General features: G+C 41.6%; 1 protein-coding gene across 3 annotated transcripts in view; it reads left to right on the forward strand.

Moving 5' to 3' along the window:
- Positions 1-24,092, forward strand: part of LOC146684818 (dedicator of cytokinesis protein 3-like) — a 57,302-nt gene that overhangs the window by 14,598 nt on the left and 18,612 nt on the right. For all 3 annotated transcript variants that reach the window (XM_085444793.1, XM_085444794.1, XM_085444795.1), the window contains exons 4-34: positions 75-130; positions 4,629-4,725; positions 6,143-6,291; positions 7,653-7,737; positions 9,064-9,105; positions 9,960-10,114; positions 10,295-10,376; positions 10,454-10,514; positions 10,605-10,752; positions 11,764-11,852; positions 13,280-13,405; positions 16,450-16,574; positions 16,653-16,815; positions 16,946-17,052; positions 17,678-17,849; positions 17,927-18,024; positions 18,404-18,487; positions 18,587-18,687; positions 18,799-18,880; positions 19,285-19,455; positions 20,093-20,285; positions 20,443-20,570; positions 20,681-20,827; positions 20,936-21,034; positions 21,127-21,221; positions 21,415-21,490; positions 21,616-21,716; positions 21,811-21,869; positions 23,550-23,698; positions 23,811-23,896; positions 24,007-24,033. In XM_085444793.1, coding sequence (XP_085300919.1) covers positions 75-130; positions 4,629-4,725; positions 6,143-6,291; positions 7,653-7,737; positions 9,064-9,105; positions 9,960-10,114; positions 10,295-10,376; positions 10,454-10,514; positions 10,605-10,752; positions 11,764-11,852; positions 13,280-13,405; positions 16,450-16,574; positions 16,653-16,815; positions 16,946-17,052; positions 17,678-17,849; positions 17,927-18,024; positions 18,404-18,487; positions 18,587-18,687; positions 18,799-18,880; positions 19,285-19,455; positions 20,093-20,285; positions 20,443-20,570; positions 20,681-20,827; positions 20,936-21,034; positions 21,127-21,221; positions 21,415-21,490; positions 21,616-21,716; positions 21,811-21,869; positions 23,550-23,698; positions 23,811-23,896; positions 24,007-24,033 — 3,353 coding nt within the window. The remainder of the gene's footprint in view (positions 1-74; positions 131-4,628; positions 4,726-6,142; positions 6,292-7,652; positions 7,738-9,063; positions 9,106-9,959; positions 10,115-10,294; positions 10,377-10,453; positions 10,515-10,604; positions 10,753-11,763; positions 11,853-13,279; positions 13,406-16,449; positions 16,575-16,652; positions 16,816-16,945; positions 17,053-17,677; positions 17,850-17,926; positions 18,025-18,403; positions 18,488-18,586; positions 18,688-18,798; positions 18,881-19,284; positions 19,456-20,092; positions 20,286-20,442; positions 20,571-20,680; positions 20,828-20,935; positions 21,035-21,126; positions 21,222-21,414; positions 21,491-21,615; positions 21,717-21,810; positions 21,870-23,549; positions 23,699-23,810; positions 23,897-24,006; positions 24,034-24,092) is intronic.

Consider the following 24,092-nt stretch of genomic DNA (forward strand, 5'->3'; position numbering starts at 1 on the left):
CACATGGTGCTGGAGAATTAGACATGTAATCCTGTCACACCCAATAACATCGTTGCTCTGTCCTCCATCCACAGGGTATTTTCCCAGTCAGCTATGTCCACTTGAAGAAATCTACAGTGACAAACAGAGGGTAAGCTGTATGATTGAGTGTTTTTATTCAAGCATGTGCAGCATCCTAAGTAGAGCACAGAATGTCAGTCTCAAATCTGATTTTCAAACTGCACCACAGGGTGTCCACTCTAGCTGATAGCATTCTTGTCCCAAAATAGGAACTCATCAGGACGACTTTCCCTTGCAAATGAAACAGAATGAAGCATTATAACTGATATCAGAAACATAACTTTACTTTATGTAAAGGCCGTAAATATCTCAGCTGGAGACATTTCTCTGAGATTTTGATCCATGTTGACATGATAGCGTCACGCACTTAATGGAGATTTTTCAGCTGCACACCCATGATGTGCATCTCCTGTTTCACCACCTCTCTGCTTGATTGAGGTTTGGTGACTGTGGAGGTCATTTGAGTACAGTGAACTCAATGTCAGTTTAAGAAAATGGTTGTAGATTATCTGAACTTGACATGACACGTTATCCTGCTGGATCAGCCATCAGAAGATGGCTGCACTATGGGTGTGGAAGGCAAAAAGGTAACAAAGTATCTCAGGTGTTATGTGACATTTAAACGTTACTCAGCTTGGTACTGAGGTGTACCAAGAGAATATACCCATGACCATAACGCCCCCAACAACAACCTGAGTTGTTGATACAAGGTACAACATGCTTTCACATATTTAGGTGATCTGAACATCACAGCAGAAATAATTCAACAGACCAGGCAACAGTTTTCCAATGATGTCCAATTTTGGTGCGCCTGTGCGAATTGCAGCTTCAGTTTCCTGTTCCTAGCTGACAGGAGTGGCACCCGATGTGGTGTTCTTCTTCTGCTGTAACCTATTTGCTTCAACGTGTGATGTGTTGTGCATTCGAGAGATGCTCTTCTGCTTTGGTTGTAACACAAGTGATTATGTGAGTTACTGTTGCCTTCCTATCAGCTCCAAGCAGTCTGGTCATTCGCCTCTGACCTCTGGCATCCACCAGGCATTTTCTCCCAGAAAACTGCCATATTTTATCTTTTTCAGATCATTCTCTGTAAACCTCAGAGATGGGTGTTTGGGAAAGTTGCAGTAGATCAGCACTTTCTGGAATACTCAGAGCGGCCTGTCTAGCACCAACAGCCATGTCACGTGGAAAGCCACTTAAATCCCCTTTTCCCCATTCTTCATCTTGACCATGTCTATATGTCTAAATGCATTATGTTGATACCATTGGCTTAACAAGGAGTTAATACAGGCATAACACAAGTGAGCGTATTTTCCTGATCAACTCTTTAGAAAAGCAGACATGTTTGTGACAAAAGTAGAACTGATGTGGTTGTCTTAAGTACTTTTTATGCATTTTTTTCACAGCCAGCAGAGGTTAGAAATAAAGCAATGCCACATATTTCCCAAATCAAAGTTTAGCAACATTTCACTGAGTGTACATCAATAGTAGTGCAGTGTTTTGCACATTTTCCCTGAGCTGTTAAATAAATGTGATCAAATCACACCCAAACAGTCCTGTTAAGCAAGATTAGCGGAGCTAAATTATACATCTTGTAATAGCACAGGCCCTCGAGGCCCTCGAGCCCCTCAAGACACGAATGCTGTAAACCATTTTAAGATACCCAGACCACAGCTATATTGTTAGCAACAGCTGCAGTTGCAAAAAAGTTCCCTACTTTGTAATTAGGATGCATACATATCAAACTATAAAAGCATAACTATTTTTTCCCTTTGCTGTTTGCTTGTCTTTGCACGTGATCTTGAATCCCTGCACAATTTTCACTGTAAGAGTCCAATTGAGAGTCCAATTTAGTCTTTTTATTAACAGCGGGTGGCTTTAAGGAGTTGATCTGCTAGTAAATAAAACTAATTATGTTTTTTGGACTGTTTTGTGGCATAATTGGATTTATAGAGTTTTCTCCATCAGTAAGAGATAAAGTGTATTGTTTTGGAAACAATCACTATGATAATTATGGTGCTTTTTACTCTCATTCAGCCTAATTTGGAGCATTTCTAAAGGTATGCATAGCGTGTCAGGGACTGACAGATTTATATTGGCAAGCCCTTCTGCCAGCGTCAATCCCAATAGCTTCACTAAAATTAGGGTGAAGGAACACCTTTTGCATAAAAGAAACATGTCATCATGTGTAAATGACTTTTTTATGTTTAAGTTGACACAGTTAAAGTAAAATCCTTTGCAGTACTGAGAATTTCATTTAGAAGGGCGTGTGCTGCTCGAAATACACTGCCAATGATGTTATGTACAACTTCAGCAGCAGTGATCCATCACCATCAAAATCAGGCCTTTATTGAGACATACTGCTGGATGACAAGAGGGTGATATGTTTGTTTTTACTGGTCAGATCTATTGGCGCTGATAGAGTTGATGGAGCTTTCTTTCTCTCATTACACAGCCAGTGTGATACTGATTAATCAACTGATCAATGTCAGTGGATGCAGATCCCTCCCTCCTTTGCCATCTAATTTTGCTTCACCACTGATTAGTGACAATGCCATCGTCTGGAGAATTACCACCTGACAGCTGCTGACATGCACGCACACACACACACACACACACACACACACACACACACACACACACACACACACACACACACACACACACTGTACACTGCAGTCCTCTACATGCATCTGGTAACTATAGCCGGCCATGGGTGTGCGGGGCCAGAACGGAACAGAGAAAAACAGGCAGAAGAGCTCTGTGTCTGTAGCTCAGTGTGAATCAGGAGTTTGCTCTTATATCACCATCCTCCATTTGAGTTACCACATAGCAGGAAAACTCTCATTTTCACCGAAACAATTAAAAGTACAGGCTTCAAAATTGACATTATTATACTTCCTCGCTCCAGGAGCTGCAGTTTGGGAAATCTGCTTTGCTGTCTCATGGAGTTAATGAGCTGACACACCTACTGCATCTGTGTAGTTCTCCCAAAGCATCCCCACCACAGACAATCACCCCCACTCACTGTGCAACGAATGGAGATGCCTGCGTTGTTCTAAAATGTTATACAGTATAAAAGTTGGAAGCCAGAGCTTCACAAGCATCTAACCTTTGCTTTAATATTTCCCCATGAATGTGGTCACACAAGAAGGATGAGTGTTATGGTTTTTATTGGCTAGCTCCACCCTGTTTCCTAACTGCATTCAGAGAATAATTACATAATTCCTCATTGAAACAGTTATATTGATGTGTAATTGTGACTTCACCCATTTCTTAGCTAATCTGGAGACAGCTGGGAGTGGGAAATACCATTAAATTAAGTTTCAGTGTGATACCAACACCAGGATCTCCAGTATTCATACTGATATTATAATTTAAATCTGATAGTGTACAATAGAAATAGTGTATGTTCTTTGATGTGACCTACTTCAGAATATGTTTTAGATAACACCAAAGAATTTATTAAAAGAGAGGCATTTCTTTTTATTGTTCTCTATTAATCATTTATCATATGTACAGTCATGGTAAAACAAAGTGAACCCTCTTTCAACTCTAAGATTTTACATATCAGAACATAATAAAAATCACGTGGTCCTTGGCGGGTCTTACAATAAATATAATCTGAGATGAGCTAGAAAAACATGACATCTTATATTGTGTTATTATTTATTCCAACAAAAAATTGAGTCAAAATCCATAAAGAGCATGTCAAAACTAAGTACTCCCTTACTGGTAGGTTAAGTAGCAGCTAGGTGCAGCTACTCAAATGCATTTTATTCACTAATCATCAGCAAATGTGTAAAAGCAGAAGTTTTTGCAGTTTTATGGTTTGGGGCATTCAGGTGTGTATTAACACAGTGCCAAGGAGGAAAGGTATCAGCAATGATCTTAAAGAAGTAACCGTTGCTACTCATCAGTGTGGGCAGGGTTATAAGGCCATTTCCAAGCAATACAGAGTCCATCATGGTACAGTGAGGAATAAGAAAGCATTCATGAAAGCTGCTCATTGTCTCAGGAGTGAAAGTCCAAGCAAATTCACCCTAGTGTCAGACCATATTTAAGTATGGCTTGCTTAGAAGGGTTTCCAGGAGAAAGTCTCTTCTCTCTAAAAAGGACATGGCAGCACGGCTTATGTTTGCAAAGCTGCATCTTAGCAAACCACAAGACTTCTGGAAGAATGTCATTTGGACAGACGAGACCAAAGTGGAGATGTTTGGCCATTACGCACCGGATTTGCCACAAAATCTGAGTATGTTGCAGTCGTTGAGTTGACCACGAACTCCTCTGTATACCAAAGTATTTTAGAGTCTAGGGCTCATGCAGCAGGACAATGATCCCAAGCACAGCAGCAAACCTACAAAAGAACAGCTGAAAAAGAAAACTATATGTTGAAAACACAGTTTCATGCTAAATACAACATTTTCATTATGCAGCTTTTCTAAAATAAAGAGGCAAATGCTGCAATTTTAAGACGAGTCTTCATATTGTGTAGTATGAATATTTTTTTGTACCAGTTGTATTGATGCTTCAGGGATTGATTTGAAATTCATGTTTTTTCGCTGTAGGCTGTGCGAGACGGTGGTACCCCTCGAGGACCCTATTATCACAGAGACCACCTCCACACTGCAGGAATGGGGCGTTTTGTGGAAGCAGCTCTATGTGGTCAGTAGCGGTATATTACAGTACATCTTGCTTATATCAAAACAAACCACCAAGCAATAAATGTGCGTGTGGACCTGAGATTACTAAGATTTCCAAGGGATTTGACAAAACAGCTTTCGCAAAGAAAATGCATCCACCGTTGCTTCATTTGCATTCCCCTAAGTGGTTTGATGGAATCATGTTTTCTTTCCTGCTCACAATTCAACACCTGGTAAAATAAGGTTTTGCCGACAGAAGTAGTGATTCGCTAGAAATATAGTCCTGCGACATCTCCTTAAGATATTTCTCCACTCCATGTCGTTCTGACTGTCACCCTGTATTTTCATGTACTATCTATGTAGAACAGACATGGTGGTTGGACACAGATAATGGCCTACAGACCTGTCGTATGCAATTTCATGCTGTGTCATTCTGCCATTTATTGATCTTGGCCTGCCTTTCTTAAGATCCACCACCTTCACTCAGCCTTTACTTTGCCGGGCAAAAAGTGATTACTGGAAACCTAAAGCATCCTTAATCCTGCTAAGTGTCGAGGGGGCAGGCAGAAGTGGTTGGTAGGGTTTTGAGTTCGGGAGCTGAGCGGCTATGTTGCAGAACAGGCAACGAGTTTTTACATAACCTCTCACTGAGGACTGCTCATGCTCTGAGCAACTAAGCAGCCTCCGGCATTGGAGTGGTGATGTAACTTCCTCTGAAGCTCGACTAATATGAAGCCCTGATTTAACAGTGCTGGTTTTGGTGCTCACCCCCCTGTAGGATGCGGCATTGGCTAGATGTTGATACATTTCACCTTATTGTTGCCAATTAGAATTCATGGTATTACTTCCGGGAGCAATGGCCTAAGCATAGCTGTGTATCCATTATAATGCACGTAAATAGCAGTCTGAAAGGGCTCATCAACCCTGACAAAAATCTTTGTTTTCAGCAGCTACCAGCCTTTGAAAGCATGTAGTGTTTATCCTCATTAAATTTATATTGGCATCGTAGTGGTGTTTAATCTTTGCGTTTATGTAAACAAACCTGGGTGGTTATGTGGGCTTGTCATACCATTAGGGAGAACAGAGAATGCCTGAATTAAAACTGTTGTTCTTGGTCCATGAGAGATGGTGATGAAATTCATTACTGTGATGAGGTCAAAGCAGATTTGTGAGGGAACTGTATTTTTTTTTCCCGTTTCATTAACAAAACCAGTGGGCTTGAAACTCAGTTGCAACACATATTGTTCTGCAGCCTGCACGGGCTGGCAGAGGCCTGGATTCAAAGCATGATTTTGTCTTGATCTCCTGTTTGGCCTGAATGTAAAATGAAATCACTGAATTCTTATTTCAGACCCATGGAGAGAGAGTTTTTAATCTCTTGGTTTTTTTGGTGAATTTGTATATCCCAAACCTAACTTTTTTGCCTTCTTTAAATACAGAAACACAAGGTAGATCTATTCCATAAACTGCGCCATGTGATGAATGAGCTCATTGACCTTCGTCGGCAGCTGATCCAGGGTCACCTCGCCCAAGACCAGACTCGCGAGATCAAGCGCCACATCACCGTACGGCTTGACTGGGGCAATGAGTGAGTAACACTCGCACTGAGTGCACTGAGATTAAGAGAGTGGGTTAAGCGAAGTCATGCTATAAAGCAAACATTTGTTTCAAACTACTGGCCACCAAAGAATAAAAAAATAAATACAAATGACACTGGAGAGATCTGCCACAGTGGATGAGTGGGTGTGTAAGAGCATTGCTGTGATGTAATTTTATGGTCATTTAGCAGATGAGTGAATCTGAAGCAGCTTAAAGTCAATGCAAATCCCCCCGGAGGAACTGTAAAGCCATATTCTTACTGTTGCCAGTTTCAAACCCCTTCCAACTGAGCTGTGACAGGCATCCATAACAGAAATAATGATGCGAGGGTTTCAGTTCAGCCAAGGAAGAGCTCTAGGTGGAGGGAAAATCTGTCAGTTTAAAAACAGATTTAGAGATTTTTGGTCATAAAATTCACTTTAAACAACTTTACTTGGTCAATATTTGTGCATATCGTGCTTGGAATCAAATATACAAACTCTTAAAGTATGGAGTCGTTTATCATGCGAGTTGAGGTCAGTGTGTGGTGCATGCTGATCTGAGAGCTGCAGTGATCTAATTTCATGGTCCGCGCAGAGTGCTTCACGAGTTAAGGCTGCACAGTTTTGCTTAAGTCAAGAGTTACAGTATGAGATGCAACCACATGAGACAACTGTACCTGGCAACAGAGCACAATTATTCCAGTACTGTTCTTAACCCCTTTAGTGGGTTACTATAATGCAAACTCATGTTGAGTGGTTAAGTACCATTCAAACCCATAAATCCTCGTTCTACTACGGGTTTCCAGGGATGACAGAAATGTCTTACTGAACTGCTGGAATAAAATGATCTAATATTGTCTGCTGGATGTGGTGCTGTAGCCTTAAAAAAATTAACTTTTTTTTATTCTGTGTGGGTGATACACCAACCTGTACACAGTATATGGTTTATTTGGGTTAAAATGGTTAAGGGCAGGTGTTTCTCTTGTGTATTTCTGCTCCGTACTGTATATATTTATGTCAGCTAACCAAGATTCACGTGAGGAAAATTAGCTGCTAAATCTGTAACAAATCAGGCAATCGCTTAGCAATCTTAGCAATTGCTATTTAATGTTCCCGAGTATGTTTTGTTTGGATTTATTCGTGAGCTTTATATGGATTTATAGTGACTATTATTATGCTAAGTTTCAGGTAAATTTCAACTTGATGAAAATTGTGGAGTAAGTGGTGTGCACTCAGAACCACTGTTATTAAGGAATGTTTGCAGATTTTATTATGGTGATATGACACCTTTGTTTCATTTGAGCTAAAACCTCTAATGTCTTTCCCCCCTCTGTTTTTCTTTACTCACACCAAATCCCTCTCCCATCAGACACCTTGGCTTAGACCTTGTTCCCAGAAAAGAGTTTGAAATGGTGGATCCGGATCAGATCAGCGTATCAGAGCTATACAAACTGGTATGTTGGCTGGAAATATTGTTGAACCAATTCACGCTGTACAAACACATCCCTTTAATTATTAAACAGAATAAGTCAGTGCAGTGCATTTGTATTCTTTGGATGATAAAATGCAATTAAATGTGTCCCTGCAGCATGGATAAACTATATATGTAGGCATGACTCACTGTTTTGCACTCTATCCTTTTTTACCTACCGAGCGCTTTTTTTTTTTTTTTTTTTGCCATTGCACACGCTGTTTTTCCATATAGGATAGGATTGTGTTATTGTAGTGATGTGTGAATGTACCGATTATCAAATCATCCATAGCAAGGTGACTCACCAGAGACTGCACGATTCAGTTGTTGGAGCTGCGTCATGTGACTTCTTCTTTATGCTTATCTTACAGCCATATTGAATGTGTCCCTTTTCTTACATGCACGTGACTGTAATGCTGTAATCTAACTAGTAATGCATACATAATGCAAAGTGACAGGCCCAGGTGAGGCTGTGGGAAAAGTACAGTACATGCAAATGAATATTTAATTGTTATTTTTTAAAAATAAATTGCAGATTTAAGTCTTGCTTGCTTTAAGCCAAGAACCAGACCAGAGACACATTTCCATGAATAAGTCATGTCTCAAATGTGCTTTAGTTGTAGTGATGTGGGACTTCCAAATCTATACACACAGAGGAGACTTGCTGAAGCAGATCCAATTTTAGAAATGTGTGATTACAGCACAGATGTTACGAAATCTAATGTAATGCTGCTGGAGACTGCTATCTGGGAGGGAGATCCTTTCTTTTCAGTGGCTGAAGCACCATATGCTGATGAAAACACTCTCCAACTGCCCTGCAGCCTCCCATTATCCCCTTGCCATGTTTCTCAGCTTTGCACGCTGAATGTTTGTGCACTAAATGCTCTGTCCAGAAACAACAGCGCAGGTCTTCCTTGCCAGAAAGCCTCCTGACTCTGTCGATGAAAGTGAGCTTGTCTTTGGCAGGGCACAAGACCTTGGCACCTCCTGAAGGATGGGAGTAGAGGAGTTCTTTTAGGCTGCTGAGCAGAGAAGGGGGGTGTGTGGGCGATACTGGCTTTGTCCTCTTCTCTCCCACATGCTCACGTTTTGCCTCATGTGGGCTTCTTTTAGCGCTACAGGAACACTAGCGTAGCCACTCGGCAATGTACGTAGGTGAAATTTTGTCAGATTTGAAGCATCAACCAGGGCATCGCTCAGGTGGTGTTTGTCTGAAGCTCCTGTAAGGTAAATAAGTTCAAAGCTGTGTGGGATGAAAAAACAACAATGGACTCACTGATCTGACATCTTTTCCTCTGAACTTTTTTAGCATGTATCCAGCAGACATTGTGGTCAGCAAAGCACAAACCAGGTACGGCCATTTCAGTGGTGATCACGAACACGTCACAGCTCATTTTTCATCAGCACATCTCATTTTTCATTTCTTTTCCAAACACTCTGTCGCAAATGAGCGTCCTGAAGTCAGGCCACTGCTCTGGCACTAAGGCTATCACATTTAGACTCTTTGGTGTTCGGTGCCTATAATACTGGTGAGAACCTGACACCAACTGACACCAACACTGCCAGGGTGTGAGGACTGGTTCCCACTGGAATCACATATGTCCCAGTGCATGCACAAATGGTGCTGTAGGCCATATCATAGCTTTCTCTCGTGTGGGAACACTATTTTAAAGACACGTTGCATTTTGTTTGGGGATGCGCTGTAAAGTCTGTCTGGCTTTGGGCCCAAGAAGAGCGAAACTAGTGCGATAGCTATAAAGATTTACATAAGCATAAACTGCTGTTAGCACAGTAAAAGCACAGTGTCTTCTTGTAAGCGCACTTTAGCTTAACAAGTAAATATGTGAGTTTCAGAGGTCTTATAAACTTTGTGGATTTTGTGCATTCACATATGCATCTTTTCATTGTTAAACTTATACATTATATAAACACAGGATATTGCACCCTCCCTTATAGCAAAGCCACCAATTTTCCATCACTCTGTTCATCTTTTCACATCCTAATTGGGATGAAATCGTTCATCTCTACTGACTCCACTATAAATAGACTCTAGTTACAACACTGTAAAGCTTATTTATGAATTTTTCAACAGTTTCAATACTTCCATTGATCTGTTTAATAAACATATCTATATACAGAGTGGCAGGTATTTGGCCTCGCTTGCAGTGTGGTCTTGTGAGCGGTCACTTTCTTTTTCGTTCTCAGGGTGATAGCATAAGACAGCGCCATGGTGACGGTTGCCGTGTCCCTGTGTCGCACCACCTCTTCATCAACCTGAAGAGCTTCACTTACAACAGCATCAGCGAGGATGCAGATGTCTTCTTTTCTCTGTACGACAGTCGCGAGGCCAAACAGATCAGGTACACCGAGGAGCCTCAGCGCGCACATAACAGCCTTGAATGGGCTTACAGTAAAGTACAAACTGTATCTGTTCAAGAGCACAAACATACATGCTCATCTACACACAGTCTCTGCCCAGCAGATTGAGGCATTCTGTGGTTGTCAGACACTCTGAAACTGTGATTTGGCTTCGTTTGCAGCGAAAAGTTCATGGTGAAACTGAACAAAAATGGAGGACCAAAGAATCCAGAGAAGGTTGATCGCCTGTGTGCTCTCTTCACGGTAAGATATTTGTACTTTTTTTTACTTTTTTGTTCCTTCTTGAATCTGTTAACATTTGTTTTCCTGCCTCTCTGTAGGACCTAAGCAGCAAAGACTTGAAGAGAGACCTGTACATTGTTGCACATGTCATAAGAACGGGTAAATAACAAGTGTATGATGACGTCTTACTCATGGTTATAACTTTTTAGTGGTTCTTCTTAGCAAATTATTTCTCTGTTTGTTTTACAGGCCGAATGCTGCTGAATGACTCAAAGAAAGGCCCACCGCATGTGCAGTATAGGCGACCTTATGGCTGCGCTGTACTTGCCATGAGTGATGTTTTCCACACCATCACCGACCTCAAAGAGGAGAAGGACTTTGTGCTCAAAGTTTATACGTAAATATACCACTGAAGCTATTCTTCTTTTTCTTTTTCTTCTCCTTCTGCTTAGCCTTTTCATTGCTGTAAGACTTCTTGCTTTTGTGAATATAGGGTTAACGAGTCTGTGAGGAGCAGCAGGAATCTGTAAATGTTCTCGAAATGTTGAGCATGACAACCTAGTGTTACACTGCTGATGCTTGGTGTGTTTTTGACCAGAATGATAATGAAGCGTCCTCTGGAAAATCAATAGCTTCTCACCCTGGGCCTGAGATAGGGCACTTGGCATGTTGTGAATCTGGCTGCTTCTGTTAGGCTTTGCCACAGAAAGACACTCCTGTACACCAGCCAGCCCAGCGAAGGAAGGAGACACAGAGAAGGAGAGGGGAAGAGGCCGAGAGAGATGACACATAGATAATTGAGCAAAGATAGAGGACAAAGCAAAAATAACGCCACGCTCAGCATATTTTCTTGTCAGTCAACAGTTAGAGTGTCTCCTCGTATCTGCACTCTCCTTCTCTGAGCTCGCTCCCGGTCAGTGATCGTCTTTACACTTTGCCATCCAGTTACGTTCTGTTTTTCTTGTGGAGTACCATACAGCAGCTCAGTGTGAAATAAAGATTTCTCGAATAGAAAACCGCCGTTTTTATTGGCTTTCTCGGTGGACACAAAGATCCCTTCCCTTTAAAAAGGAAGCAGTGATTCAGTGCTGAGCTGCCTCCAAACTGTCGGCTCTTATATCGCTCTAGTATGTGCATTTCCCCATGCCTTTCCCAGGGGCCTTTGGGCCCACAGTAATGAAAAAGGCTGGTAGAGAGCTGACTGTCAGGTTTGCTTAGTGCGCTGTGCATTTCGGCTAATGTGCTGCTTGATAGCACCTCCCCCTGCTGCTACCTTTTCTTCAGGAGGAAATCGGCTCTGGGACTCATGCTGCTCGTGCAGTCCCCATACACACAGTCCTGAACCATCCATCTGGACCCTCTGATGGGTGTGTTGTTAACAGCCTTCCCCAACTGTCTTTCTCTCCAGATGTAACAATGAGAACGAATGGTACCAGGTACATGAGAACATCATCCGCAAGTCTAACACCAAGTATTCAGCCCCCAGCACCAACTATGGTAAATATGCTGTTTCTGCTGATCTCCCATTAAATTTCCACCTCTGTTTTTCTTTTCTTTTCTTTTCTTCTTTAAATTAAAAATACAAATATAGCCTTGTTTCCAAAAAAAGCTAGTTAGATGTAAACAATAACAAAACTTCCCATATTTAATTCAAAATTGTAAACAAACAGCACACATTTTTTTAAAAAAGAGAAAAAAAAAGAACATTAAGCTCATCTCGAAGCCAACAACACATTTCTGAAGCTGGGACAGGGGCATGTTTACCACCACGTTGCATCACTTCTTTTTTTCAACAAAACTCTGTAAGTGTTTGGGAACTGACAAGACAAATTGCTGGTGTTTTGAAAGCAGACTGTTGATATTATATTTCAGCTTTTCAGGGACTTCATTTGTTGTATTTCTGATTTGTGATATTTTAAATATTTTCAGTAGTTGACAGGTCAACTGCTACAAGGAGGCCAGTTTAGCGCTGGGAATCTTTCATTGTGGAGAAGAATCTATGTTGGCATTGTATTGCTGAATCAAGAAGGCTTTTCCTTAACGATAACAACTGAATGGCATGCTGTCTATAGCCTTCCAGTGTGCACAAATATACCTCCACACATTCTGGCTATCTAATTGTGCACTGATAACAAGCTTGCTAATACCCATTCCTCTTAAAACAGACACCCAGAGTTGTCCACAATTTAGTGGGCAGTGGAAAACTGTCCTGTGATTCGGCTCACAGGACTCCTCGGTCTGTTCTAAATGGGCTCTGGTGTCCCAGTTTTATTTAAACTTAGTTTTATGGGGGTTTTTTGGACAATTTTATCTGTAACTTTTTTACAACTGTACTTAAAAATGGGTCTGTTTAACTATAAACTTCTTAATGAAAACAAAAGACCTTTATATTCAACTGTATGCAACACATGCAGCACATGCAACTCAGCCAATTTGTTTTCTGCTTTCAAAAGATCGCCTCGAGTCTCGTTAAACCGTCTTGCTTTGTGAAATATTGAAAAGTGGAGAGACTGTAAGGGTTGATCTTTCATAATTCACTGTTACATCTCTCCCTATGAGTATCTCATAGGTTATTTAAGACTCAAGCCTCACAATAATACGTCCCCGGATTTGTGCAAAACCCATATTTTCCCTCGATTCTTTGTGTAATTCCAGAACCCAATTTTTCCCTCCCTCCTTATGTTCTGGCTCTGATCACGTCTCTCCATTCACTCTTCTGTCTGTCTTCTCCTCCCGCACATTCTGACTAATGTCCTTTAAATACCCCTCTGTCCCTCCCTTCTTACATCTCTCTTCTTCTTTGTCCCTGTGCTGTCTTTTATTCGATTCTGATTTCCACCCACGACCTCACACCTCTTCATTTGCCCTTTTCCCAATTTACACACGATCATTTATGCCCACCATCCCTTTGCCCCTGCCTCCAGGCCTCATCATTTCCCTGCAGCTGCTGCGAGGTGAGCTGGAGCAAATCAGACGGGAGAACCAGGCTGTGTTCAACAGGGCTTTGGCACTTACACGCAAACTGGGTTTCCCAGATGTCATCTTGCCAGGTAAGGAGGCAAAAAGTAGAGGGCTATAATGGACAAAGAGAAGTTCAGTGTACAGCCTCAGCTTTAAACTGTTAAAACATCTAACTACATGCAACCTTTACTGTTTTAATGCCTGGCATCCACTAGAGCATCAAAAAGCGAAAATCATCTGAGCAGGTAGCAAAGAAAACTTGACATTCGCCTCCTGATTGGATGTTATAAGTCACATAAATTAATCCAAAAGGTTTTAGCTTGGCTCACACACCTTCAGTTGTTTAATCCTTTATGGGTAATTCTTGTCTTGTCCTTCTCTGGCAATTGATTATCTTTGTTTTCCAAATATACAGGAACAGTTCCACCTCATTACTGGTCCAAGCAAAGAACTCTCCAGTCTTACTATTAGACCAAAAACCAACCCTTTGCTTTGTGTGTACACCGGCAAATGAATGCCAATATACGTGAATGGTCATGTTGCTCGGTTTACAGGCATGTTATTATAGCTATTCCAATCTGGATAGAGACTGGAAAACATGTAGGTGTGAGTAGCATATTGCACTAGTGGAAAATAACACAGTAAGTACATTTACTCCAGTACTCCACTAAGGTACTTGCACTACGGTAGAACATTTTCATTTGATGCTGCTTGGTACCCCCACATATCATTGTACTTTTTCCTGCTGATGTCTGTAGGTGGTTTAGCTGACAGAAGAATGACGGTACTATTTATCAGGACTTTACTTTAGAATATGGTACAATTTATAAAGCATAGCGCTTGTACAAAGTGTATGAAATCAGTGAGCTTGCATCACATTTCAGGAGTCTTTAAGTAATCTTTGTTTAGAGATGATTCTACTGTAGCCCTCCCTGCTTAGAGAGTTTGAAGCTCTCTGTATAAAATAGTTAAAACCAGCGGATTACAAATCTAATGTTATATACTCCACGGCCACTTTGTTGGGTACACCTGTTCTGCTTCATGTTAACGGAAATATCTAATCAGCCAATCATGTAACGACAACCCAGTGTACAGACATGGTCATAATGATCTGCTGAAAAACTCCGTATCAGAATGGGTGAGAAATGTGATTTCGGTGAAGATGGCATGGTTGTTTTTGAGTATTTCAGAAACTGCCAGTCTAAGGAGGTTTTCCCACAAAGCCATGCCCACTTTTTACAGAGAACGAGGATAACCTTATTCTTCTTCAGACTTGTTGATGCCAGGCTGGTTTGAACTTACAGGAGAGCACCTGTAACTCAAATTAGCACATGCTACAACCAAGGTATCCAGAAGATCATCTTTGAACCCACAACATAATGAAACTTGAAGCAGATGGGCTACAGGAGCAGAAGACCACACATGCCACTCCTGTCAGCTGAGAACAGTAAACTGAGGCAACAATTCACACAAGCACACCAAAAACAAGCAATTGAAGATCACAAAAAATGTTGTTTGTTTTAATGAGAGTCAATTTCTTATAATTTGGCCAAAACAACATGAAGGCACGGATCCGTGCTGTTCTGTATCAACAGTTGAAGCTGATGGTGGTGGTGGTGACATAATGGCGTGGGGGATATTTTCCTGGCACACTCTGGGCCATTAGCACCAGCTGAACATCATTTAAACGCCACCTGCCTGTGTATTGTTGCTGACCATGTCCATCCATTTATCACCACTGTGTATACTATCTTCTGTTGACTGCTTCCAGCAGGATGAAGCACCATTTTACAAAACATCAATCATCATAAACTGTTTTTCCAAGCATGACAATGAGTTGACTGTACTTCAATGGCATCCAAAGTCACCAGATCTCAGTCTAATAAAGCCCCCTTGAAGTGTGCTTAAATGCAAGATTTACATCATTGTGCAGCTGACAAATCTGCAGCAACTGTGTGATGCTGTCATGTCAATATGGACCAAAATCTCTGAAGAACGTTTTCTCTGAAGAACGTTTTCCACAACGCTGGATTGTGGAAAACCTGGCCATTGAGAATTCAGACTCTTTTAAAGGTAAAAATGGGTAATGTACAGTACTAGTAAGGTATACCTAATGAAGTGGCCAGTGAGTCTATACGCGTGACACACAAAAACAATTTTTTGCAGGAAAAAGACTTTCCCTTTTATACCAAGTACATTCAGCTTGTGTTCTCTGTGTACTTGAACTTACATAATAAGTAAGTAAAACTTTTAATTGAAATGGCGTTATGCTATGTTGTTGCCACTGCAAAGTACTTTTTCCACTCCTGGTGTTTTGTAGACTCTACGTTCTTCGCTCTCTCTGCGCGAGATCAGAATGTAGGTCAGGTGCAGAGCAGATTTTAAAGAGCAGAGGTCTTTAAAGATAACTCAAAGAAAGAGAAAAGGGAGAAGTGTGTTTATTTCGGAATATTTCATCAGCTGACATTGCAGTGCTTTGTGTCTACTGAGAATGCATAATCCTGTCCTCTCCTCCCCTCTCCAGCTTATTTCCAGTTAGCCTGAAATACCTCCCAATATCACTCCTTGTGAGTCATCTGTCCCCAAGGAAATGACTTGATATAAATAACTATAATCTGATTTTATAAATAACTGCAATATCTGCATGCACTGTTGCTACTGATATTTCTTTCATTAAACTCTGACCGAACAAAAGGTGCTGAGGCAGTCATGAGCTGGTTTATTGCAACTCAGTGGGGTCACTTTGCATTGAGGAGAATGCGACATACAGTGCACATTCAAGTCCACATGAAGGCTTAATTTATGTTGACCGCTCACACTTCCTCTGTGGAGCAGAGGCTCGCATGAACATGGCTGGAGACAGGGTTGTTGTCATAGTTGGGGAATTTCAGAGATGTCTTTGCCTTCCTAATGCAGATTAATTGTTTTCCAACTCCAAACTTCCAGATTATTTTTTCATACTCAGCTGACCTCAAAGTGATCTTACTTGAGGCAGTCACATTTTCAAAAGTCCCTCTGGAGCCACAAAAGGCTTCATCATTTTTCTCTCTCTCACGAACAGCAGCGTTCTCTCTGACAAATCTGTGAAATCATTTCCCCTCTAAGTAAAATTCGGGCTGTTTAATTTTCCTAGGTGACACACGCAACGACCTGTATCTGACCCTGGAGCGGGGGGAGTTTGAGAGGGGCGGCAAAAGTGTCCAGAAGAACATCGAAGTCACGCTCTATGTGCTCTACGCCGACGGCGACACACTCAAAGTATGACGCATGTGCACATGAGTTAATACGTGCCATATCGTCAGTATATGAACTACAGCAAGTCTGCTTTTTTTGCAGGATTGCATCAGTTTAGGCAGTGGGGAGCCTAACACCTCTGAATATCGCTCGTTTGTCCTGTATCACAACAACAGTCCTCGCTGGAGTGAGATGGTCAAGCTGCCCATTCCTATAGACCGTTTCAGAGGCTCCCACCTACGATTTGAATTCAGACACTGCTCCAGTGAGTCAGTAATGCAACCCAGTGGCACCCCCAGTACACACGTTTATTCGGATGATTGCTCACAGTATGCAAGGTTTATGCAGCATAGTTAAGTATATGATTCAGGATACTGTGATGTGTTTCCTTTCAGCTAAAGACAAAGGGGAGAAAAAACTGTTTGGTTTTGCCTTCACTCCTCTGATGAGAGAGGATGGGACCACACTCTCAGATGAGAGTCATGAGCTGTATGTGTACAAGGTAAGATGCTGCAGACATGTGGTGCTCTGCAGCAGCTGTAGAAGGTGACTCATACACGAGTGAAAGTCCTGCCTTTATGCAATATCTCATCCTTGTTAGCTGCCTGACATGTCGTCAGTTTTTGATATGTGATCATGCATGTGTACTTAGCACATTAAAACATAATTATATAAATAACTGAGCGAAACACCGAGGTCTAGTGTGGCACTTGGCTGGTTTTTTTTTTTACTGCTCCCAGAGAGAAGAGCCAAATTCATTTTCCCATTTACCATTTTTGACTGATATTTTGCTAAATACGCTACATATACAAGGCACATTCACATAGAGCTTTTATACTATACACGCAGGGCTTCTCCTAACATGCACGTATTCTGATGGATAAATCTGGGGCAGTTTGGGGGGTTTGGTACCTTGCCCAAGGACACAAGGACATGGAAGTTGGAGGAGCCTTATGTTTAGTGTAAAACCCGCTCGACCTTCTGAGCAACAGCTGCCAAAAGCCACAGCTACAGCCACCCTGTTATTGACTAGAACTGCAGCTCTTTTTGCTGCAGTATTCTTTCATTAAATATTAATTGTCCACATGTGTGTGTCCAGCTCTTACTGTTCCATTTCAATCCTCTAGTGTGATGAAAACGCCACCTTCAGCAACCAGGGCCTTTATCTGAGCCTGCCCTGCTGTAAGGAGGACTTTAACAGCTGCCCCAACCTACCTGCTAACCTGCCCTTCCAGAGAAGCCCCAAAGAAACCTTCTGGGTCTCTACGATACTCTGCTCCACCAAACTAACACAAAATGGTAATCTACCACCTTATACATGCTGCTCTTCCATGCTGTGTCTTCCTGGTCAGCTTATTTGGCTTTCTTTCTTTCAGTGGACCTTCTGGCTCTTCTTAACTGGAAGGCCCACCCAGACAGGGTGTTGGACATCCTCGGTCGACTACGCCAAATCAGCGGGGAGGAGATTGTCAAGGTTATTATTTCTGTAACTGTAGCTTTACTGAGTTCAGTTTTTTTGACAATATCTGAAGATCATTTGTTTTATTATCCTGTTATGATTTTATTTTGTTTATTTGCTAAATATTGTGTTGTTGTGATTAAGGAGTAGGATTTCTTTGTGTGCATCCAAAATACACGTAAAGTTTTTGTAGTATTTAGAGAAATTGCGTTGAGCTGGTCTGTCGAGCGGTCACATTAGCGTGTCAGGAAAAAAACAGAAATGTTTTTAAAATGTTTGTGATGACGGGGCTATCCTTTTTTCTTTTGTCCTTGTTTCTATTTTAGTTAGCAGTAAAGCCTTTAATGCGATGCTTGTTTTGAGACGTGCTCTTTTTGTTCCCCTCTCTTTGCAGTTCTTGCGAGATGTCCTGGATACGCTCTTCTGTCTTTTAGATGACAACACTGATAAATACGGGCCGCTGGTTTTCCAGTCTTTGGTAAGAAAATGAAAGGAGCTGTACTCACAAATTAAAATATGTATTGTGACTTTTAGGTAGAGGAAGTGTTTTACAACTTATATGTATTTGTGTGCTCAGGTCTTCATCATTAACCTGCTCAGGGACAGCCGTTTCTACCACTTCAGACCCGTCATGGACTCCTACATACAAAACCACTTTGCAGGAGCTTTGGCATACAAGTATAAAAACATTTACCAAATTCTTTGAAGTTAGTCTGTAGCACAAATAAAGAAGAAGCTCAGGTTCTGGTTTTGCGCAAAGTGTCTTACTTTGAGACAATTTGTCTGCAGAGAGCTGGTTCGATGTCTAAAGTGGTACATGGACCGTTCAGCCGAGGTCGTCCGACAGGACCACATACAGGAAGCCATGAGGGTAAAGTCTCGCACTCATTCGCTTCTGGTTCTTCCTTGGCTCATTCTGCAGCGATTAATTAGCATGGCATGAGGAAATGGTCAAACAGATGTGCTGATAAGGAATAATGTGACATCGTATGAGGCCTCAGGAAGCGGATGTCCTTCCGAAAGAAAAGCTAATGAAAGGAAGTTATTAAAAATGACATACAGAGTGCAGCATTTCCATGTGCTCTTTGAATTTCCTTTGTGATTGAATCTCTTAAACAGATACTTTGTCACAGGGCCTGATTAAAAAGCATTTGTTTTATGTATTGATTTTCAATATTCAACTCATCCAGCATGCAAGTTTCATTCTTTGTTTGGAAACTGATGAAGTGAGCACCAACTGACTCCCTATCTACATCTCCCCAACAATCAACTCAGGCGTTAGAGTATCTGTTCAAGTTCATCGTCCAGTCTCGTATCCTGTACTCAAGAGCCACCTGTGGGATGGAGGAGGAGCAGTTCCGAGCCAGCATCCAAGAGCTTTTCCAGTCGATCCGCTTTGTCCTGAGTCTGGATAGCCGCAGCTCAGAGAATCTGGTGTTCACACAGGTCAGACGCTTCACGCTTCAAACTACTCTCAAAATCCCCCTTATGTCACCTGCTCACCAGCCATTTTTATCTTTTGTTATAATTTTTTTTTGTAATTTTCAGTTTTATTCACTCTCAGTTTGCATTCATATTTCATTGCTTGAGTTTGTTAACTTCTTTTATTCCTGTGACTTTTATTTGTTGTGTTTTTTTGATTGATGCTTCCATCCTTCACTGCCACTGTTGAGCCCTCCTTGGCTTGATTTTTGGACAGTCTAGGGCTTTCATCAGCTGCATGCCTCTCTGTGTTCATGCTCCTGGGCTCTCGTCCTCCTCAGTAAGTGACAGCGCCCCCTTGTGTTTGTTCCACAATGCAGCAGATGCTGCACAACCTGACCCTGGATCTGAAAGATTCGATGTTTTAATTTGAGAGTAAATATAAAATTAACTAAACCGTTTTGTGCATCAACACATTTGCTGGATTCCTTTGAGTTTCGGCTTAATTTGTTTTTTCATTTTATGTGTGTATGTCATGGAGAAAGGCCTTTTCATTCATTTGTATTATGACTTTCAGTTTATTTGTAGCATCTTTGAAACTGAATTTTTGTTCCCTATGTATTCTACTAATTGCAGCTCTGTGTTTTGTTTCCCTCTCAAGGCAGCGCTGTTGAACAGCTTCCCTGATATCTTTGATGAGCTGCTACAGATGTTCACTGTTCAGGAGGTAGCTGAATATGTCAGGGGCACCCTAGGGAGCATGCCCAGCACAGTGGACATTGGCCAGTCTATGGATGTGGTCAAGCTGCAGTCTATTGCTCGCACAGTCGAGAGCCGCCTCTTTTTCTTCCCCGGTGAGACAATTGTGAAGGTTTTAAGAAAATGTTTTTCTCTGAAGATGACAGAACAGCATGGTCTGACAGTTTCAGCCCATGCAAATCTAATGTGCGTAAAGTGTGTTTTTCGTTTTATATTCAGTTTGCTTCCTTCTTTTCTTTCCCCTTTTGCCAGAATCTCGTAGTATATTGTTGCCAGTGGTTTTACATCACATCCACCTGCATCTACGCCAGCAGAGGGAGCTGCTCATTTGTTCTGGGATCCTGGGCAGCATTTTTTCAATAATCAAGACAAGCTCAATGGTACAGATCCCTGTTCTCTGTGCATACTTAACACATACTGACGTATTGTATGCTAATGTTTTTTAGTTGCGCTGCATCCGTCAGTTTACTCCTTTGGTTTTTGTTTTCAGGAGTCTTCTGTTCAGGAGGAGGTGGAGATGATGGTGGAGAGCTTACTGGATGTGCTGCTGCAAACTCTTCTGTCCATCATGAGCAAATCTCACTCTGTGGAGACATCCAGAGGACAAAGATGCCCCCAGTGCACTGCTGAGATAACGGTAAACTGTCGCGCAAGCGGCATCTTTGATGGACAGTAAAAATAAATTCCATTTAGTTCATCTTTTTCTTCATTAACCTTTCTGTGCCTGCGATGTTCTTGCATGCAGGGGGAGTATGTTTCCTGTCTTCTGTCCCTGCTCCGGCAGATGACGGAGATCCATTTTCACCATCTACTCAACAACTTCCACAGCAAGGAGGAACTAAAGGTGGGAAACTCTCTGAGTCTCAAAGCTTTGTGCAGTGGCCTATTTACTACATTTCAGAACTGCATACTCTTTCTTAATATATTCCTCTGCAGGAGTTCCTGTTGAAGATCTTCTGCGTGTTTCGCAATCTGATGAAACTGACTATCTTCCCCCGTGACTGGAGTGTCATGCGGCTCCTAACCAGTCAGTGAGTCTGCTTTTTCCATTTCTATCATGCAGTCTTTGTCCCAGAGATGGTAAGGGAATACAGCCAACCATTAGATCAGGCTTTCTTCAGATAATCCTACTCTGAAGGTGACGCTTGTGTTGCAAAATGTTTCATCTATTTTTGGCACCTAGCTCATTTTGTAAGCTGACAGGGTAATGTTTGCTTTCTGCAGTATCATCGTAGTGACAACACAGTTTCTGTCTCCGGCACTGCACAAGAACTTCTCAGATGCAGATTTTGATTTCAAGGTGCGTGTTAGGAGAGCAGCCAGTGCTCACTACACCATGAAGCCACACAGCAGCTAACTAGCGCAATTTAAATGTCATTCAGTGTTGCGTTTCTTTACTTTTGTTTATAATTCTTTGTCTGTCAGGTGTGGAACTCCTTTTTCAGCCTCACTGTGCTGTACATCAACCAGCCCAGCCTGCAGCTGGAGTCATTAGGTCCTGCAAAGAGAAAGAAAGTCCTAGATAAGTAAGAGTTTTTTAATTGTGTGTGCTTTCTTCCAAGCATCGTGTTAATTATGTCATTTTCGACATTTGATCTCTTTTTGCTGTTCTATTTGTAGGTATGGTGACATGAGAGTTATGATGGCATATGAGCTCTTCAGCATGTGGCAAAAATTAGGTTTGTGATGCCCACTTTTAGCACAGACACATACATGTATCACTAACAATTACACTACTGTACAAAATTCTCAAGCCATTCCTCATTTCTGTTTATTTTGATAGGAAAACTGGGAATTGGGTGGAACGACTTATTGAAACGTGCAAAAATCCATGAAAAATAGTGACTATAAGGCAAAAACAGAGTTTTATAGTTACAATGTGCTTGAAAGGCAGTATTTGGTATGACCACCTTTACTCTTCAGCACAGCCTGAGCTCCTGAGAATAGTTCTCCAGGCTTTTTGAAGGACGTTCAAAGCTCTTCTTTGGATGTTGGCTGGTTTTTGTTCCATTCTTTGTCACGATGATCCCACACTGCTTCAGTAATATTGAGGTCAGGGCTCTGGGGAGGCCAGTCCATGACTGATAATGTACACTTTTACTTCATTGACAGTGTGTTTGGGATCATTTTCAAGTTGAAAAATGAAGCCTAAGGCAATCAGAAGCATTTTAGATGGTATTGTGTGGTGGAATAAAACTTGACTGCACTTTTCTGGCTGCACCACCAGCTGAAATGCGGTCCCAAATCATGACAGATTCTCCATGTGTTTTAGAATTGCCTGTAGACACTTGCTGTTCTACCTTTCTCCTGACCTCCTCTGTACATATTGAAAGCAATTTGAACCAGAAGTTTCATTTGGATTAAGCACTCCATGAAACTTGTGGCCACTGATGCATTGATGTCAGGTGTCCTCCACTTGACCAATTTCCTCAAATTCCACTAAAAAACTCACCATTTTCTCATATACCAAGTTTGCAGCTAATAGCTCTTTGGGATTCACCTTGCTAGCAAAACAATATAGTTTAGGCCCATCAAACTGTGGTATTTTTTGTAGCTAACAAAAGAAATTAGAACAAGTGTGTTTTTGTGACATGCTTCTAGCAACAACATGCATAAAAATACAGTTTAGAACTGATTGTATGCTAAGTTGTTGTTGTGTAGAAACAACAGAGGTTCATTCTTTGAATCAGGCATGTTTTTTTATGCTTGAAAAACCAAGTGTTAAGTTACTTAACATCTGTTTACATCCCTGCAACCCTGCATCCAATTTAGAGTTGGGGGGTTGCTGGAGCCTATGCTAGCTAACATAGGGTAAGAGGCTGTGTACACCTTGAAGAGGTCACCAGGCTGTGGCAGGGATAACACAGACACAGACAACCATTCAATGACCAATTAATGTAACCCCACTAACCACATGTCTTTGGACTGTGGGCGGAAGCCGAAGTACCAGGAGAGATCCCACACAGATACAGGGGAAATATTCAAATTCCACAAAATCCAGCAGGTGATTGGTAGATTTAAACCCAGGACCTCCTTGCTAGGAAGCAACCAGGCTAACCACCATGCCACCCAGAAAAAAAAGGGATTTCTCAGAATGTTTTTTGAAAATGTACAAGTACAGTGACTGGAAAAAACATGAATGACAGAGCAGCTGATGCCCAAAGAAGAACTATTAAACACCCTCAGAAAACCTGGAGAACTATTGCTCAAGACCACTTTAAAAAAGTAAAATAAGTTCGGCTACTTCATAGCAAAGTATAAAGAAATAAAAGGTGGCTCAAGACTTTTCACAGTACTACGTATATCCATGAAATTAGTGCAAACAAACTGGTCTGTCTGTATGAATCTTCTTAATCCAGGAGACAATAAGCCACACTTCATCCCAGGAATGATGGGTCCCTTCCTTGGTGTTACGCTGGTTCCACAGACCGAGGTTCGAAATATTATGATCCCAATTTTTCATGACATGATGGATTGGGAGCAGAGGAAAAATGGAAACTTCAAACAGGTAGCATAATTATGACATTGCACTATGAAATGAACCCATTGTTAGCTTGCAGCGATGGACAGGCTCTTTGTCACATAACATCTTTTGGCTGAATGTGTTTGTGCTTGTGTAGGTGGAGGCAGAGCTGATGGATAAGCTGGACAGCATGGTGTCGGATGGGAAAGGCGATGACAATCACAGAGAGCTCTTCAGCCTGTTGTAAGCATCAAACCCGTGTTTAGCGAGCCTGTGTAGTGATATTCAGGATAATGCCACTCTATTAGTATTTCCTTCTAACACGCTTCTTTTTTGTTTTGTCGTCACCCGAGGACCCAACTGTTTGGTCCGTATCCAAGGTGAATGGACTGGCAGACATATTTATTCATATGTGTTGCATTTCTGTGCTCATCGCCTT

This window comes from Copadichromis virginalis, linkage group LG20 (assembly GCF_057382275.1).
Source record: "Copadichromis virginalis isolate Kocher_CV1m ecotype Utaka linkage group LG20, C_Virginalis_male_GT1.1, whole genome shotgun sequence".
Classification (NCBI taxonomy): Eukaryota; Metazoa; Chordata; class Actinopteri; order Cichliformes; family Cichlidae; genus Copadichromis; species Copadichromis virginalis.